Source organism: Lethenteron reissneri, chromosome 38 (genome assembly GCF_015708825.2).
Source record: "Lethenteron reissneri isolate LAM-NWPU_2019-01 chromosome 38, ASM1570882v1, whole genome shotgun sequence".
NCBI lineage: Eukaryota > Metazoa > Chordata > Hyperoartia > Petromyzontiformes > Petromyzontidae > Lethenteron > Lethenteron reissneri.
The window spans coordinates 11,268,034-11,285,309 of record NC_083816.1 but is presented as its reverse complement, the minus strand read 5'-3'; the positions used below and the strand labels follow the sequence as shown (position 1 = coordinate 11,285,309).

The 17,276-nt window shown below is 45.6% G+C and overlaps 1 protein-coding gene across 1 annotated transcript in view; it reads left to right on the top strand.

The window, feature by feature from the left end:
- The first annotated feature begins 253 nt into the window (after positions 1–253).
- Positions 254–17,276, top strand: part of LOC133351732 (hepatocyte growth factor receptor-like) — a 52,249-nt gene continuing 35,226 nt past the window's right edge. The window contains 1 exon segment of the mRNA XM_061567168.1: positions 254–441. Coding sequence (XP_061423152.1) covers positions 374–441 — 68 coding nt within the window. The 5' untranslated portion in view covers positions 254–373.

Below are 17,276 nucleotides of genomic sequence, written 5' to 3'. Positions count from 1 at the left end.
GTGGTGTGTGGGGGGTGTGTGTGGTGTGTGGGGATGTGTGTGGGGATGTGTGTGGGGATGTGTGTGGGGGGTGTGTGGGGGGGTGTGGGGTGTGGGGGGGGTGTGGGGGTGTGGGGATGTGTGGGGGGGGGGCATTGCAGATGGAGGGGGGCGGCAGGGCAGGTGAGCCAGGCAGCAGCGTCACCCTGCGAGTTTATTCGCTGCCCTCTCGCACCCTCCCCCCACCCTCAGCTTGAAAGGAGAAGGGGGGTGGAGGGAAAACACGTTTTTGTGTTCTCGTGTTTAAAAAAGAAGCATTCTAAAAAAACGACAACGTAGTCGTCCAGTGCCCTGCGAGTGTCTCTGTGTGCGAGGTTGTTTTCTTGCTGCCTCCATGCTCACGGCGTGCCGACAGCAGTCGGACTCCGCACATCACCTGGATCCACTCGGGTCTCGCCGCAGGTGAGCCTGTGCGGACATTCACGTGCAACTGCCGCGAAGGCCAAACAACGTTTACAACTTTGGTAGTCATAGTTGCGGTGAGCAGGTGTGCGTGCTGTCTTGTGTGTTTTTGTGTCCAGCCAATGTGTTGTGTTGTGTGTACCGTATAACACTTTATATAATAATACTACAGGGTGTGCTTTTAAAAGTATACCCCCAAGCAATGTGTTTTCAATATACTTGGGTATGATCTGAAAAGGCACACCATGTACATATGTTGTAAAGGTGATTCCATGCCACGTCTCTCTGTAAAAAAAGTTTTCCCTCTTTGTATGAACATTAATATTGTATGCGGTAAATGTGCAATGCGTTAAACATCGATTGTCGCCTTTACTTAAGCCAGGAGAGAACTTTGTGAGCAGATGAAAAAAAACACATTTGATAATGTAAAATGAACACGTGTTATGTATGTGTGTGTACGTAGTAATGCATTCACAATGCAGCTCTGTACACCTGTGCGTGATACATTCTACAGCATCGCACATCCAACACGCTGGCGACTCGGGTATAGGCGGATAAGGTCGGATATACCAACACAATTAAGTTACTGGACAAAAGAATAAAGTGCAAACTACTTTAAACTTCGGAAAACGCGTGGCAGCCTTGTGCTTTATAGGTAAGTGAATGTACACGCGCTTAAGGCTCTCTCTACAGTGTTACTACTTACTATACGTGAGGTCAGATTTGTGAACATCCTTAGAAAAGAACACCGTCACACCACGCACAGATACTGGTTAAATTGTTAGGGTGGCCATGTGACCGTCGGATATGGGACGATTCAGCACGGTGGGCAACGCACGGTGCAAAAGAAGTTCAACAAGCAGATGCTTTGAATGTTTGATATGCCAGCATAGTGGTCCGTATGTACACACAACCTAATGTAGGTGTAGCATTCTGAATGACGGCGGGAAACCACTTGATGGGTAGCACACTTTATTAGCACTTGTCTTGCCACAATAACACGTGGGGTCACTATTACTCACGCTACACGTTCCACCCGACACGTGTGGTCACTACAGCTCACGCTACACGTTCCACCCGACACGTGTGGTCACTACAGCTCACGCTACACGTTCCACCCGACACGTGTGGTCACTACAGCTCACGCTACACTTTCCACCCGACACGTGTGGTCACTACAGCTCACGCTACACGTTCCACCCGGCTACACACACACGGGCATTCCAGCCCCGTAGCATCCGGGGAACCTACAGACCCACCCCAGCTTGGGCGTGGGTCACGACCTCTGGGTCCCGCGGCCCGGCCCTCACACGGACGTCCGGCCCCGGGTCCCAGGGTCCCGCCTCCGAGCCACACAGGGTCCCGGTCCCTACAAGGACAGCGGGACTAGGGGTCTCAGGGCCCTATCTCTTCCTCCTCCGTCTTCTGTCTTCACTGGTCACCCACTCCCCGAGCGCCCGCGCGCACCGCCTTATATAGCTCTCCGCTCCGAGGAGACGGAGCCTATGCGGACCGCGATGTGAGCACCCACCTTAGTTGACCAATCACCACGCGCTGCCACACGATCCCTACTGTCAGCGCGTATCACCACTACATAGGCATTGTCTTCAAAGGACTTGGCATATATGAGAAATGCCATAGGTCAGATGCATTTGTATAAGTGCAGGATGGGAACTTCGTGGTGGAGCTGAGTCTTCTTGACCATCTGTGTTGGCGATCCCTCCATCCACCGTCATGACCTGCGCATCGCTTCACACTTCTTGGACACTTTTTCCTGGGCTCTTTGCAAACGCAGCCACCACTACCAGTTCCTCTTTCACTTTAACTGTTGTTGGCAGTCGTCGCCTGCATGGAGGATGAATATAATGCATCAGTACCCACTCAAAATAACATTTGAACACGTAGATCGATATATGGGAGGGCTGGCACAGTGGTTAATACCCTTCAATGGCGGAGCCAGGATTTTCAGGGAGGGGGGGCAACCCCTCCAGCAATGAAAAATGACAGAGGAGTTGTTAGTAAGTAAGGACTTGTCCCTTGATTTTTATTCAACGCGTGTGCAGCGATGGCGCAGCCATCGATCGAGGGTTGAATTCGAACCGCATTGTGTGATCGGCATCGCGCTCGCTGAAGGTGTTGATGCCTTCAGTGAAGTCGTGTCCTGTATACGCAACTTTTAAGTCACTTATAACTGCTTTCCCGTTACTTATTGGCAATTTTGGACTCAGACTATTGTCCTATCATGTCATAGAGTTCCCTGGCACCTGGACATTTTGTTCCGAGAGCAATGGATGAATGCTAATAACCCAGCCTTCACACCGATAAGAGGAGTGCCCTTGAAGTGGCAGTATTTTCATCATTGTCCATGTTTGTCGGCACATAACCATATGGTTAAAGTAAGTCAAATGCATGGATAAACACGGAAAATGATGAGCCACCCCGAGCACTGCCGCATACAATTGTATCAGTATCAGTGAGTTTAACTGTAACCACAATTTTCGGTTTTCATGGTGTATTCATCAATACAATCAGTCGAGTAAGAACATTAAATGTATAATCATATCCTGTCGAAATATAGGGAATTCAGATCGCATCCTATAGACGGACCCATGGGTTCGGCCATATCGATTGTCAGGGCAAGTGCTGTTAATAGTCTGTCACTTCCTGCTCAATGAGCATGGGTCGGTGCAGGAATTCTGTGTTACTGTACCGTACTGTTTTTAGCACTCAGTCTATTGGTCACCTCCTCCCCTGGGGAGTTTGTGTCCTCTGAAGTGCAATTTTTTTTGTTCTGTTAGCGTCAGGCAGAGTGCCACAGATCCAACATTTGTTAACCTCCCATGCCTCCGGCAACGTGTCTAATTCATTGTCGCCTGACAGATAATCCTTGCGCTAAGCCATCAATATTTTGACGAAATTGTCACACTTAATGAAGCCAAGTCTTAGGGCTTGTGAGGATTTACACTCCTATCGTGCGAAAATACCTCGGCCAATAAAAGTACCTTACATCACATCTCATCTCAACCATTCCAATGCCCTGTATGCATGTACGTTTAACTTCTTTCGCACCGTACGTAGCCAACTGCGCAAATAAGAGGTGTGGGGGAAGGACAACAAATTAAGCACAAAAAGCAGTTGTACATAAATGAATGTTCAATCGAGATGATTTAAAAGCGCGCAGCTCCAGTGGATTCCTAATGTCTGAAGGAAGAGCGTTCCAGACGGCCGCAGAAGCGCATGTGAAAGCGCCATGCGATGTGGTGGCCGTCTTTGTTCGATGGCGAGCCACAAGCCACCGCTGGAGTCTAGCGGGCTGGATGGGGGGCACAAGGTGTACGCAGCACTGGCCTCACAATAATCATTAGTCTGCCAGTTGTGGGATTGGTCTTTTGAGGAGGGTCTGCAGTAGGGCATGGTACTTTAACATTTTGACGCAGGTTGAGTAGCCATGGCAGATACATAGGGTGCTTAAAAAAGAAATGTTAACTTATATGGGACTATCATTTTTAATGGAAAAGAACGTATAATACTACACTGTAACATGATAACAAATGTGATGTGAATAGCTTCAAAAAGTCAGTCTGCACTTGCTCGCCATCGTTGTCGACACGTGCCTGGAATCTTCTCCAGGTGGTCTCCAGAGCCCGGAGGCACATTTCCTGCGGTGTTGTTGCAAATTCTCAGAAATGTGAAAACATTTTTCGAAGCACCCTGTATAAGTTGGTGCTCAGGGCTATCAAAGTTTATAGTCTCAACAACAGGTAATTGATGAAAAAGAATAGGCTTTACCCTTTCTGGCATTAATACAGGAGGTGTTAAGAACACCAAATAGACACCTATTTGCAAGGCATCAAGTATGCATTAGCCACACATCCTTGTGGTAATATGAACACCTGTATTATTGCGTGAAAGGCTAAAGCCTCTATATTTTTCATCATTTTGATACCGGCAAAAAAGGTCCCAACGATGAAAAGGGTGATTGGGTCAGAACCCACCAAAGATAAAGACGTAAATACCTCCTCAAAGCTCCCAAACATTCCGGTTTCACCAGTTGCAGAAACTATATTTCGGAGCATTCACAACAATGCAGATCCATCCTAAAACAGCGGCGTTCTTGCACATTTAAAAACAAGCTCGTCGACTTGAACTCATCGTTAAATTATATAGATCACAAAGGTTAGATTGTTACGAGATAAAGCCCATTTTTCGAAAAACGCCTACACGGCTGCAGTGTTATGTCACACTACTGCTTGAACGTTCCCAGACGTTGCAGTGACTCAGGAGTGCCGTGCAGCTACAATCATTTGGAGAACATTCTCTGCCGAGTAAACATGGATGGTCCCCAATAGTTGTATAACCAGCTGTCAAGAACGTTAGCCAAAGGTTGGCACGCGTTTCACAACAAAAACTTTTAATGTCTCACCACGTGGTGTTTAGAATGCGCTGATTCAAACAAGTATCTAAAGAGTTTGTTTTTGACCAAGTTGAAATCATTAACTGTACAGGTCATGATTTACTGTTCAGTAATAAGTAACCTAATTATTCTATTTTTAAACACAGTCCTCTTTAACATTCGTACAGTACTGTAGAAAAAAAGCATAGCATTGCTCTGTGATGCAATGCAAACCCAGATGTGGACCATAATCAACCCACACCGGCAGGCATGGTGAAGTATGGTCACATGACCGACATGGGCTGGAGAGGCCTTGATCCAGCAGTGGATTGAAAAAACATCTGTAAATTATTACTGCATGAGCACAACCGTTTCACATAACCTAGCCTATTATCCGGCATGACCAATCCACTGCTGGATGTGGGCCTTCCAAAGCCGCCACCACCATCTCTCACGGTCCTCCGATGTAACAAAACATCAACTACAATCTCACATGATTCAGGTGTTCAAGCCCAGAGAAACACAGCGTCAGGAGCAGCAGCGGAGTTCGTGTGCCGCCGCTGCGATGGTGTCTCCTTGGTATTCGCGGATCGGGGCATTGCGTGGAGTGGCGTCATCCTTCAAAGTTGTCCCCCCAACTCCGTCCAGTGAAAAATACCGGCGAATACCGTCGACCGAACATCGATCGATCTCGCTGGCCTCCAGAGCAACAACGTACACAATCCAAGAGCTGATTTCACCACCTCATAGTCGTGTAGAGTCTTTCTCTCTCTGCTGGCTGCCATAGTCGTGAATCTCAATCATCGGCAAGTGTTGTTAATTTAAAGCGACATGTACTGCCACTCGTCCTTTGATGTTTGCTAATCCCCGGTGTGTTCTCTAATCCACGTGGCCGCTCTTCCTCTCTCAGTAAAAGTCCAAGCGTGATTATTGCGTCTTTACACACAATGCAGGGTCCTTGGAACATTTTCTTTGCCAATGTCTATGTTTGTGATCGGTGTCATCGTCGGTAATGCTGTTCATATACACTGCTTAAAAATAATTGTAATGTAGCGTACAGTACGAGTAATTAGATAGCATCTTGAGATAAATTTGCTTTTAGACGTGTTGTGCATTACAATGTAGTCTATGATGTGTAAGAATGAAGCTGCCATTAGATTTAGTCATCGTTCAAGAGGAATTTATTTTATACGAGAAAATTCCCTCTTTTCCGCAGTGATGCAGGGGACGAACATTATGGATCCTTACTCTTTGGTTCTTTCGGTAAAGTCACGTTAACTTTACCGAAAGAACCAAAAGAGACAGAGTAAGGATTCCTGCAGTCACGGAAGCTTCAAATCAAAACTATGGATCCAATTTCTTCGTGTGGGAGACGAACATTGTGGGTCATATTCTTAGTGTGCGATGAAGACGACACATTGGCCGAAACGTCTCATCTATTATTGACGGACTTACCCGCGAAGTTACTCCTTTTATCCCCCGGATAAAAAATAAACCCACAGATAACGAATCGTAGAAAATAGCCAGGGATCCTACGATTCCGACAAATAATAGGAGTTGCTGATAATATATGGGATTGTCTGAAACCAAAACAGTTTATATATACGCGGTACAATCTATAGTGCATGCCATATCTTTCTGAATCAAAGGCATTGCCTCAAACGTTAGATTATTTTTTTTAGAAGCTGAATTTTATGAGCCAATTTTATCAGTGCAAAGGTACGTCTACTGTAATGTATCTAGTGAATGTGTGCGCTCTGTTGAACTGCAGCACCGGACTGTACTGGCTGCATGCCATGGTGCTGTTTGCGCTGTTACCCTTGGGTGCAATGGGGCTGTTGGGAAAGTGTCCAAGGTTCCTCCAGGGCAGTCGCCTTCGCTGTACGCAAGGGGGTAACTGAGTAAGAGCCACCGCACGTGTTCAAGCCATTGCAGCGCATAGATGCGTAACTTTAAGTAGTGCGTACACGCTAACGTGGAATTGCATTACTAATATTTATCACAGATGACAGGATGCACATTTGGGCCAGAAACTGGACATATGTATAGTGTACAGTGCGAAATCACACGCAGCATGAAGCCGTCTGAGTAACTCTATAATGTGGACTAAATAACTTAAGTGTGAATTATCCTGGGTGAATTTGCATGATTGGTATCATTGCAAACTGTGATATGTGATAGATGTGTAAATTATAAGGAGACTTGGAGTGTTTTTTAATACGATATGGACAGAATGAGTACGATTTATTATTATTTAATATCCAGAATATGGCAGATTGCAATATTCTGCGCTATATATATCCACATCACTGAAAAATAAGGCATTATATGGACCATTCTACTTTGTTTTCCCTTGGGTGTCAAATGCACAATGATAAATGGCAGCTGCTGATTCCATTTATGTTCTATCCCTCCAAGGCCTGCAACTGGTGAGCCCTTGCAGAGTTATTGTTTTTTTAATCGGACTGAAAAAGGGTGGGTGCATTTTATATCTCATACCAATTATATACAGGTACACTGTACTACAAGGAGCCTCAGGCCACTGAACTTACTGAGAGTATTGTACGTGCATTGCAAATATGCAACAACACTCATCCATATTAGTTTGAACAGTTTTTGTGCCCATATTCTTTAACGTTTTCTAAACCAAACGCAAATGATTAGGGCTTGTTTTAAACAACACCTGGGATTTCTAAAGACAGACCTGAAAACCCGGGCCTGGATTTAGGTTAATGTGGGCCCTAAGCCAGTCAAATTATTGTGTCACATGGGCCTTTGTGAACATCACAGGCCAGAAGCTGAGTAATTAGGTCCTGGCGTGTGTTTGACACCCGCGGGGAGCAGTGATGTAGGAATACAGCTACAGTATTCTGATTTGCTTCTCATTGTGTCATGCACTGCATCGCAGTGTGTCTGGTGCGCTGGATAACAAATGTGTAATGGATATGCAGGATGATTAATTTACAGGTGCACGACTGCTTTATAATGACTCTCTTACCTCCCTAACAAGTTATCGAACACTGCATTGTAAACGCGATGGCTCCATATCTTACGTTGTTAAAGTATTTGATAGTTTGTATTGAGATTGGTGAGAGGCATGTAGAGGCTTTGAATTGAAATGTAGTTTTCTCTATTCTGTGTATTTACCCAGGAAAGCCACACTGAGTACAAACAGTGTTTTATGAAGGTATACAAGCGTTTAACATGCAGATTATTAGTAGTATTGTTTCAGCTCACCGATACGTTGAAGGATAATTCTCACAACCAAATGTAGCAATTACAGTAGATTTCTAAATTTGCAGGTTCAAATCTCAGTCAAGTATGAAAAATTTCCATTGCTCAGTGATGTTGTGCAAAGCGAGATCAATACATAAGCCATTATTATGTGTGTAATGTGGATTGTTACATTTTTACATTTTAATTATACATAATTTATTATGTCTGCGTGACAATTACTTTTCTACATGCATCCAATGTAGTACAGTTTTGCATAACTTAATGTGACTAAGTTTATAAATATTGCTTAACAATAAGCCTACCATTTCTCTTGGGTGGATAATATAAGTACAATAAAAGTACGGTGTGCTTAATGCAGACTTCATTCCTTGCAAAAGGTTTCTATTTGGTGTTTGAACATCGTAACGCCTGTTTTATTGCCAGAAAGGGTTAACCTATTCTTATTTTTCATACTTTGATACTGGCAAAAAAGAGGTCCCATCATAAAGCTAAGAGTGGTCATCATATGGAACAAACTCCAATCTTGGGAATGTAGAATTCCACCACTTAAGCCAGGGTTGGGGAACGTCCGGCCCGCGGGCCGTATAAGGCCCTGCCAAGGCAACCGCAGGCGGGATTCGAAATTCAATAAATCTAGGAGCAAACCTGGAAAAGCAGTTGCGAGAAACAACATCATCAATACCAGCTAACATCATCACACGCCTCGCCAAAGAGAAGCAGTTCCAGCCATCACATTAGGGGTGAGTTAATAAAATGTTTGACCAAATATAACGGGCAAATTTTTTAGTTGATAATTTTGTATGGCCCGCGAATGATGTTGTAAATATACAAATGGACCTTGGCAGAAAAAAGGTTCACCACCCCTGCCTTAAGCAGTAGTGGGCTGCTGGTAGGTACATTCGGGGTAGGGACAGAAGGGGGAATGGGAGTGTAAGGGGGATGGGAAGACAAGGGATATATGCAGTCTTTAACATTCATAACGAGCAGGTAAGTATTAGAGGTGTTTTTTTTTATAATATTTCCACTACACATTGATGAGCCACCACTGCACAGGGCTATACCTAATAAATGAAACTGAAAACTGCACTCGGGGTTGCCAGTGGTGATGGACATCGTCCCCATTACTCATGAGCATAGAGACCATTTGGCTTATCACTAAAGTCACAAATTGTTTTCATAGATTACGTTTGCAGAACGTAGTAGGATGCATTCACTATTATCGGATCATCTGTCTATTCTCTATAGTTCTCAAAACTGGCAACGTTCCTGTGTCGGGTCTACCCAGTTTGGGTTTAGATTCTGCAGCTTAATGCCAGTAGCTCATGTTCACTCTTTATTATCATCGCTTCACTTGCCCCCATTATAATGCATATCTGGGTGAAAAGAGAATGGTGTTTTCAATAGGGGTAAAGCCCCAGAAAAAAACATAGTCTGACTTTGTCCTTAAAATAGTGCCATTCTATATTCAAAGGATGTGCCTTTTCCAATATGACCACATTGTGTTTGTTTTTTTTTGCTTCAACTTTCGTAGAAGGTCATATCACTGGCTTCCTTTCTCAACAATACCATATTGGCCTGAATTTTAAGGTCATCCTAGGTTTGAAAAATAAAATATTTTATCCGACAGGAATTTCAACAGGTACCCAGCAGCATATTCGTCTCTTTGGTACAAATAACAAAAACTCAACACTTGTCGTGTCAATTGGTTTTTCACCCTTTTATCTGGCAACAAAACTGACACCTTTTTGATGAGGAGTCATGTTTGCATAGACCACAATACCTGCGGTCAGAACGCAAACAAACACAACTCTGATAATGTGCATTATCCTTGAAGTTGATTGGTCCACACCCGAGACAGCTTTCCTTAGAGCCTAGTCTCACATGGTGTTGGACCAGATCCTTAGAGCCTAGTCTCACATGGTGTTGGACCAGATCTGGTCCAACACCATGTGAGACTAGGCTCTAAAGAAAGCTGTCTTGGGTGTGGACCAATCAACTTCAGGGATCGTGCACATTATCAGAGTTGTGTTTGTTTGCGTTCCGACCGCAGGTATTGTGGTCTATGCAAACATGACTCCTCATCAAAAAGGTGTCAGTTTTGTTGCCAGATAAAAGGGTGAAACACCAATTATCATATTTTGCTACTGGCAAATGAGGTACCAATGGTGACTTGTCGTGTCGGTTACTTTTCCATGAAGAGACCCTTCTTCATAGCAGAGAGATCACTAATGACCTACCAGTGTTCTACGAAAGTTAGGGTTCTATGCTTGATTAAGGGTTTTGGTTAGTTCAGAACAGGGTCAGAGTTTTGTTTGTGCATTATTTATCATTTGAATGTTTATTTATTAGGATAAACATTCTTAAAATGTTTCATTTGAGTAGGTAAAAGGGTGAGACAAAGACGATGCAATTCGAAGGATTGTGAAGGTGTCAAGGCAGGGTAGACTGATTGAGGGAGATTGTGGAGAGGGAAAGATGTGGGTAGAATACGGTGAGGAATAGACTTTGTTAGAGTGAGTTTCGACATTGTAACATGTTGTGTTGTGAAAAAATATATCACGGTGAGGTTATTATTGATATGTTTTATAAACCTAATTGCGCACCATGTTATGTGCTGTTGTGGATGATTACATGTTAAAATAAATATATAAAGTCTCAATGTCACCTCATAAAAGGAATACATCAAACACCACTGGCATCATAAGTTTATAACACCGGGTAACACTTTGCTGATGAGACTCAAAGTCTAAGCCATTCCAGAATTTTCCTGCTGAAACAAATAAGAGTTGGAATTGTGTTATACTTCGATTTAAAGCTTTCATGACTGCAGGGATTCATCATCTTGGTTCTTTCGGTAAAGTCACGTAGAATGGAAATAATAAAATAATAAAAATAAAACATAATAAAATCATTCTCACGACGTTTCGGCCACAACGCAAGCAGCCGTCCTCAGGTGAAGAGCAGGTCTGTCGAGAAGACAGAGTCTGAATGACACACCCAGCTTAAATAGACGCTCCAAGCCTGTATTCTTGGTCACATGATTCCGTTGGCGGTTGAGTCATGGTCAGTTTGTTACGGTACTGTGAGGTCCGTATGGTGCTGAATGTGTTTGTGTCGATTACGCAACCTCCAACTCTGGTGGGTGTAGAAGGGGGGGCATGGCGTGGGAGGAGAGACGGGAAACCCCACGTAATCCTGTTCTACCCTCCCATCGTTCCATCTCGTGCCATGAACACCACGCATTCACGAGTGACCAAGACAATACCAACATACAATACCAACACCCGACATTCGCCACTAAGTGACGCTCACGTTATCACGGCGCTTGTGCCAGGCTAGGTGCACTTTGAGGCTATCACGCGAAAGTTGTCGAAGGCTCGCTGCATGGCAGGCGGTCACGGGACACAAACCCCAGGTGCCCGTGGGTTGACCGACTGAGATGACCGGCAAATGCACCGTGCCAAAACGCTGCAATGTATTGTCCCAGTCACTCGCGAGTGGGTGGCACGAGATGGAAAGCGAGTGACCCAAGAAGAGCCAGCAGCATTGCTCGCAAAGCCACAAATTCCGACGCACTTCACACCACCCGCTCGGCCAAGCTGGTGAGTAGGAGGCATTGCTCCCAGTGACGCCCACAGCCCACGCACGCACGCACGCGTGTGTGTGTTTGTGTGTCTGTGTGTCTGCGCGCAAGTCACAGCTGGAATCGCATGCGTCAAAGGCGATCCCCACCCCTCTCCCGTCGCTGGGCGTGCACGATATATACCAACCACGCCGTTGAAGCCAGTCGTCATTTGCATTCTAACCAGAGAGGGTCTTTGGCTCGTGTCTAGACGGTGTGTGCGTGTGCTCCATTGAACTCCTATACCTGGCTATGTTTCACAAACATCGAGCTATGTTTTGACTGCTGCTGCTGCTACGACTACTACGCGTGGTTACGTATTGTTATACCCGTGGTGTCATCATCGCACGAGCAGCCTGCACGGAACTTGAATTCGAGCGTGGCGCCTGTTGACTAAAAGTCCTGCCCCATCTGCTGCATCTTGTGTGATGGTGAGTGGAAGTTGTGTGGAGGGGCGCGCTGCGCCACCAACCTGGCCACCCGAGTTCGACTCCACCACCTCGGGCCCACCGACGCCGGTGACGAGTGTCTGAACCGGTCCTGGGCCTCCCTTACGTCGACTCAGCCGCAAATGAGTGTCCTGGGTGCTGCGCTGTGTGTAAAATCGTCGCCACGAGGGAGACAAAGGCGGCCGGGCGTGGTGCTGGCCACCCACCCCCTCGCGTACCGTGCCAGCCTTCACAGGTGCCCAGCACTTGCCCCAACAGTCTGTTAAGGCTATACGGGGGATCTTTGTCTTTTTGTATGTTTTACAAAATTTCCATAATTGTATTCAGGCAGTACGGGAGAATCTTTGTTGACCAAATGGGATGCATTGCGTCTTGATTGTGGACGCATGCAGAAGAGTTTTTTTGCCGTGTGCTGGACGTAGCGTGCTGGTAACCGGGCTGTCAGAATCAACACGCCAAGTAGGTGGTAGAAGAGATGAGTGGTAGAAATGGACCATCAAGTATTGTTGTCTGCGTTTGCTAAACTTGCAGTATTTTGGTCTTTGCTCATCGACAATCGGTGTGCACGATGAATGTTTGTTAAGCTCCGCTCTGCGGTGTAACTAACTAGTATTCATTTTCAGATGGAACTGACTCCGTATGCACGAACGCACGTGGTTGCGTGTACTGCCATGCGTCCCTGCAGGACTTCTATGCTGTAGCTACCTTGACTGGTGCATAAGTACTGTCTTCGTGCTAGAATCTGCACAATACTTGTAAGAATCGCAGGACTCTATTCATGTTTAACCTGTACACGTGAAAATAATCGGTGGAGCCGATCCGAGTTGAGAATCAGAATCCGTATTGATACAGGATACAGCGATGAAGCGTTTGTTCACAGATGTCCAGTCGTAGTAGTTCGATTTTCTGCCAACATCAGTGGCGAGTCGGTGTCTACAAAAACCGGTTTTGTTTCCTCCCACCCCCATCATTAACCGGCACTGACCAGCGTGGTGAAGTATGGTCAAACGACCCCCCCCCCCCATGACCGACAGCAGTGGGGAGCCCCTCATCCAGGAGGGTGTCAACAAAGGGTTGTCAATAACAACAACAATAGGATTCATCTTCCTGGTTCTTTCGGTAAAGTCACGTAGAAGGGAAATAATAAAATAATAAAAATAAAACATAATAAAATAATTATGTTCTTCACCTGAGGACGGCTGCTTGCGTTGTGGCCGAAACGTCGTGAAAATTATTTTATTATGTTTGATTTTTATTATTTTATTATTTCCCTTCTACGTGACTTTACCGAAAGAACCAAGAAGATGAATCCCTGCAGTCACGAAAGCTTTAAATCGAAACAATAGGATTGTCAAACTATAGCCGGTCGGTTACCTGGGTAAATATTTTCGGAATCGATTACCGGTTCCGCGAAAGTGAGTGACTGGAAATCGATTCCGGCGGAATGTCGGCAATGAACGCGCGGATTGCGTCCCCCTTCTCGCTCCACAGTGCAGGCGTGGTGCAGGATCAGCCCCGGCAATTGCTTGGCTCGCGAGGGGTCTCCACTCGACAGGGGTTCGCCCGTGAGGGTCCTTGGTCTCCTCTTCCAGGCGCACGCAGACTCCCTTGAGACTTGGAAGACGCGCAACGGACGTGCCCCACATTTGAACTCGCCACGCGCGACCTGGCAATTAACTGTGGCGGCATTAATTAGGGGCCGTCCATAAATGACGTCACGCACCTAGGTGGTGGTGGGGGGGGTCAGACATTTGTGACGATGCGGGGGGGGGGGTGAGAAATGTGACGTCACATTAAAATGCGCAACTTTAAATCAATATAGACAACACGTTCTACTTAATTAAATAGACTTTGTAATAAATGTTTTCTCCTACAACATCAGAGTGCAGCGCCACATTAAATACGCACTACAATGACAACAGTTTAAAGCGATTTGAAGCATGTTTTATTTTATTTGGGGGGAGGCAGAGCTTTGTGACGAAGAGGGGGGTCAAAAATCGTCCAAACCGCGTGACGTCATTTATGGACGGCCCCTTAGACACTGCTGCTGTGTGGACAGAGACGGGTGGGTTGTGGGTTTAAATAAACTTTTCCCCCATCGCCTTTTAGTGGTGGCGAGATGTTAACTACCTCGCCTGGTGTGCAAGCAGTGCGTGGGTGAGATCCCGAGTCTGACGCCTGCTGCTGTACATTTGGAGTTTGCAGTGTCCTCTCTGCCGTGGTAACGTGGATTTTCTCTGGGTCCTCCGCATTTTCCTCTCCACATTTAGAATGGACGTGCGTTTTGAGTATTTGGCTGCTATAGGTTTCCACGTGGTGAAGACCCCCGTTGTTGAGCTACCATTTGTGGCCAGGTTGCTTCTGAAAGAGAGCGGCATCGCTCAGTGAGGCTTACCTGGTAAGAGAATGAAGTTTCATCGTTTAGTGCCGTGCCGGGAAATCGAATGGAACCGGGGAGTTCTGGATTACAAGTCCCACGTGATAATCCCATTATTTCAGGACGGCAGCTCTCTTGATTCGCCAGTTATACAATCTCAAATGTGATGTTCATCGCTAGACTTTTTTTTTAATATGTGCTGTAAACCCTTTGTACAGGTTTTTTTTAAATGAGGATCACGCTAATAGGAGAAACCCCAAAATTGTAACAACCATTTGGATATTTTTTTTTTCAAAAGGGAGTTCGGTTGTTATACACGTGTTGTATACACTGTGCTAGTGACGGGAGTCCGTGGTTTGTCATTGTCCACAGCTCAGGAAGCGATAAATCAAGGGGCTCACACTGAGTGAGGGGGGAGATATTATGATTCTCCTTGTGTGTGTCTTATTATTGTGTATGGTGTGTGTCTTGTTATTGTGTGTGGTGTGTGTCTTGGTATTGTGTGTGGTGTGTGTCTTGTTCTTGTGTGTGTGTGTGGAGTGTGTCTTGTTATTGTATGTGGTGTGTCTGTGTTGTTCTTGTGTGTGTGTCTTGTTCTTGTGTGTGTGGTGTGTGTGTGTGTCTTGTTCTTGTGTGTGTGGTGTGTGTGTGTCTTGTTCTTGTGTGTGTGGTGTGTGTGTGTCTTGTTCTTGTGTATGGGGTGTGTGTCTTGTTATTGTGTGTATGGTGTGTGTGTCTTGTTATTGTGTGTATGGTGTGTGTGTCTTGTTAATGTGTGTGTGGTGTGTGTGTCTTGTTATTGTGTTTGTGGTGTGTGTGTGTCTTGTTCTTGTGTGTGTCTTGTTATTGTGTGTGTGTGGTGTGTGTGTTAAATTTTCTTTATCAAATACTCAGCCATGTGGCCACATCGCCCGGAATTACCCATCCCTCCTCCGCCTCATCTTGTCACAACTAAGAAGTATCCAGGCTCAAACCTGCTTAGCAAGTGCTGGCTGGGATGGTTGAGCCATGTGCCCACACAGGTTGTCATAGGGCTTTGTTGAGGGCTGTGTGGTAAAATCCACGGTTGTACTGTTCTTCTAAACACGTCTATGCTCCCCCATTTTCATCATCCTAAATTGACCGGCATGGTGAAGTATGGTCAAATAACCACCCCCTTTTGTGGGGAGGCCCTCATCCAGCACTGAATTGACAATATTGGTGTACATGTACAGATACTGAGCACTCTACACAAACAAAACCCATGAATACGTTCCTTCTCTTATGAGATCTGTTATTAGTCTCATAGATGCATATTTACGAGAATGCCACAAATGTTTTGATAATTGGTGTATTTAATTGAGCACATTTATAAACAAACATATACAGGAATGAAAATCAATGCCAATGTCTCCGAATAAACTTTGAATTATGTGCATATCACCTGTGCTCTGTCAACGTGGACCCTGGAAAAGGGGAATTGTAAATATCAGCTGTGGAGAGGCACGTCATAGGAGAGACAGAGGAACACACGCAGCAGGGAACAAACGCAAATCGCATTCATTCACATCTGCCTGCCCCCCGTACCTTTCTTCATTATTGACAACTTGCAGCTCAGCACACGGCAGATGCCTGCGCAGCGCGACTCACGACCTCCTCTTGATACCAAGATCCAGGATGGGTCATGTCTATGCGCCGCTTCTCGGCGGCAGCCCCATCAGTCTGGAACGCCGTCCCTCTGCACATTCGCAGCATCACCTCAATTGCCTCCTTTAAGAGAGACTTAAAAACTCACCTCTACAACTGCGCTTTCGAGCGACTCTGAGCTTGGCTTCGCTCCTCTGAGTTGCGGCCGTTACGTCCGCAAATTTGCGCGCGTTATAAATTGCATTATTATTATCAAGGACAGTAAGTGGGCTTGGGCAGGACGTGTCGCCACAAGGGTTCATTGTCGATTATTCGAGGTTTGTGATGGAATAGTGGCCACGAGAGATAGAGAGAGATCGTGTGTCTGGGAGAATGACGACGGTGCACAGTTGGAGCGGAGAGACCAGCTAATGGGAGCGACCAGCTCGGGCAGGAGTGACGCAGATTATGGCATCGCGATGGACTGTGAGAGATGGCAACAGGGTGTGGGAGGCCTTCATCCAGCAGTGGATAGAAAATCCTGCATCTTTATGACTTCTAATGGAATTTACTTTTGAATATTGATTTAATATATACACACGATTACAATTGGTTAGGAACATGTATCAGAGTTTAATTATTTTCGCACAATACTATACCTCCTTGTGTCAGTACATTGTGCTTTCTACTTATATAAGTTTAACCCAGGCTGTCTCAATGCATCCTTACCAGGATTAAATCAAGGCTAGATCACGTGCGTCACGTTCATGTCATATACACACAATACTACAATACAACAGTGAGATTTATAGACCATCTAAGTGAATGCATCTCAAACAATTTACTATCACTATTTTATAGCGAGAGGCAGCCCGTCAAAGGGTAGAGGAAAAAATCAAGGCATTGAGCCTGGCCTTGAACAAAGCATGGAGGCCACAGCGCAGATAGCTGGAGGGGAGCGAGTTCCAGACCATGCAGACAGCATATGAGAAAGAGCATCCTTCCACTCAGCAAAGGTTGGGCTGAGTTGAGGCTTCAACAGAAATCCTGGGTTTCCGGAGCGAAAGAATGTTGTAGACACATCACTGTGAACGGTACACAATTGCGAATGACCCAACAAAAATCCATCTATGCGCATAACGCTCCTTTAGC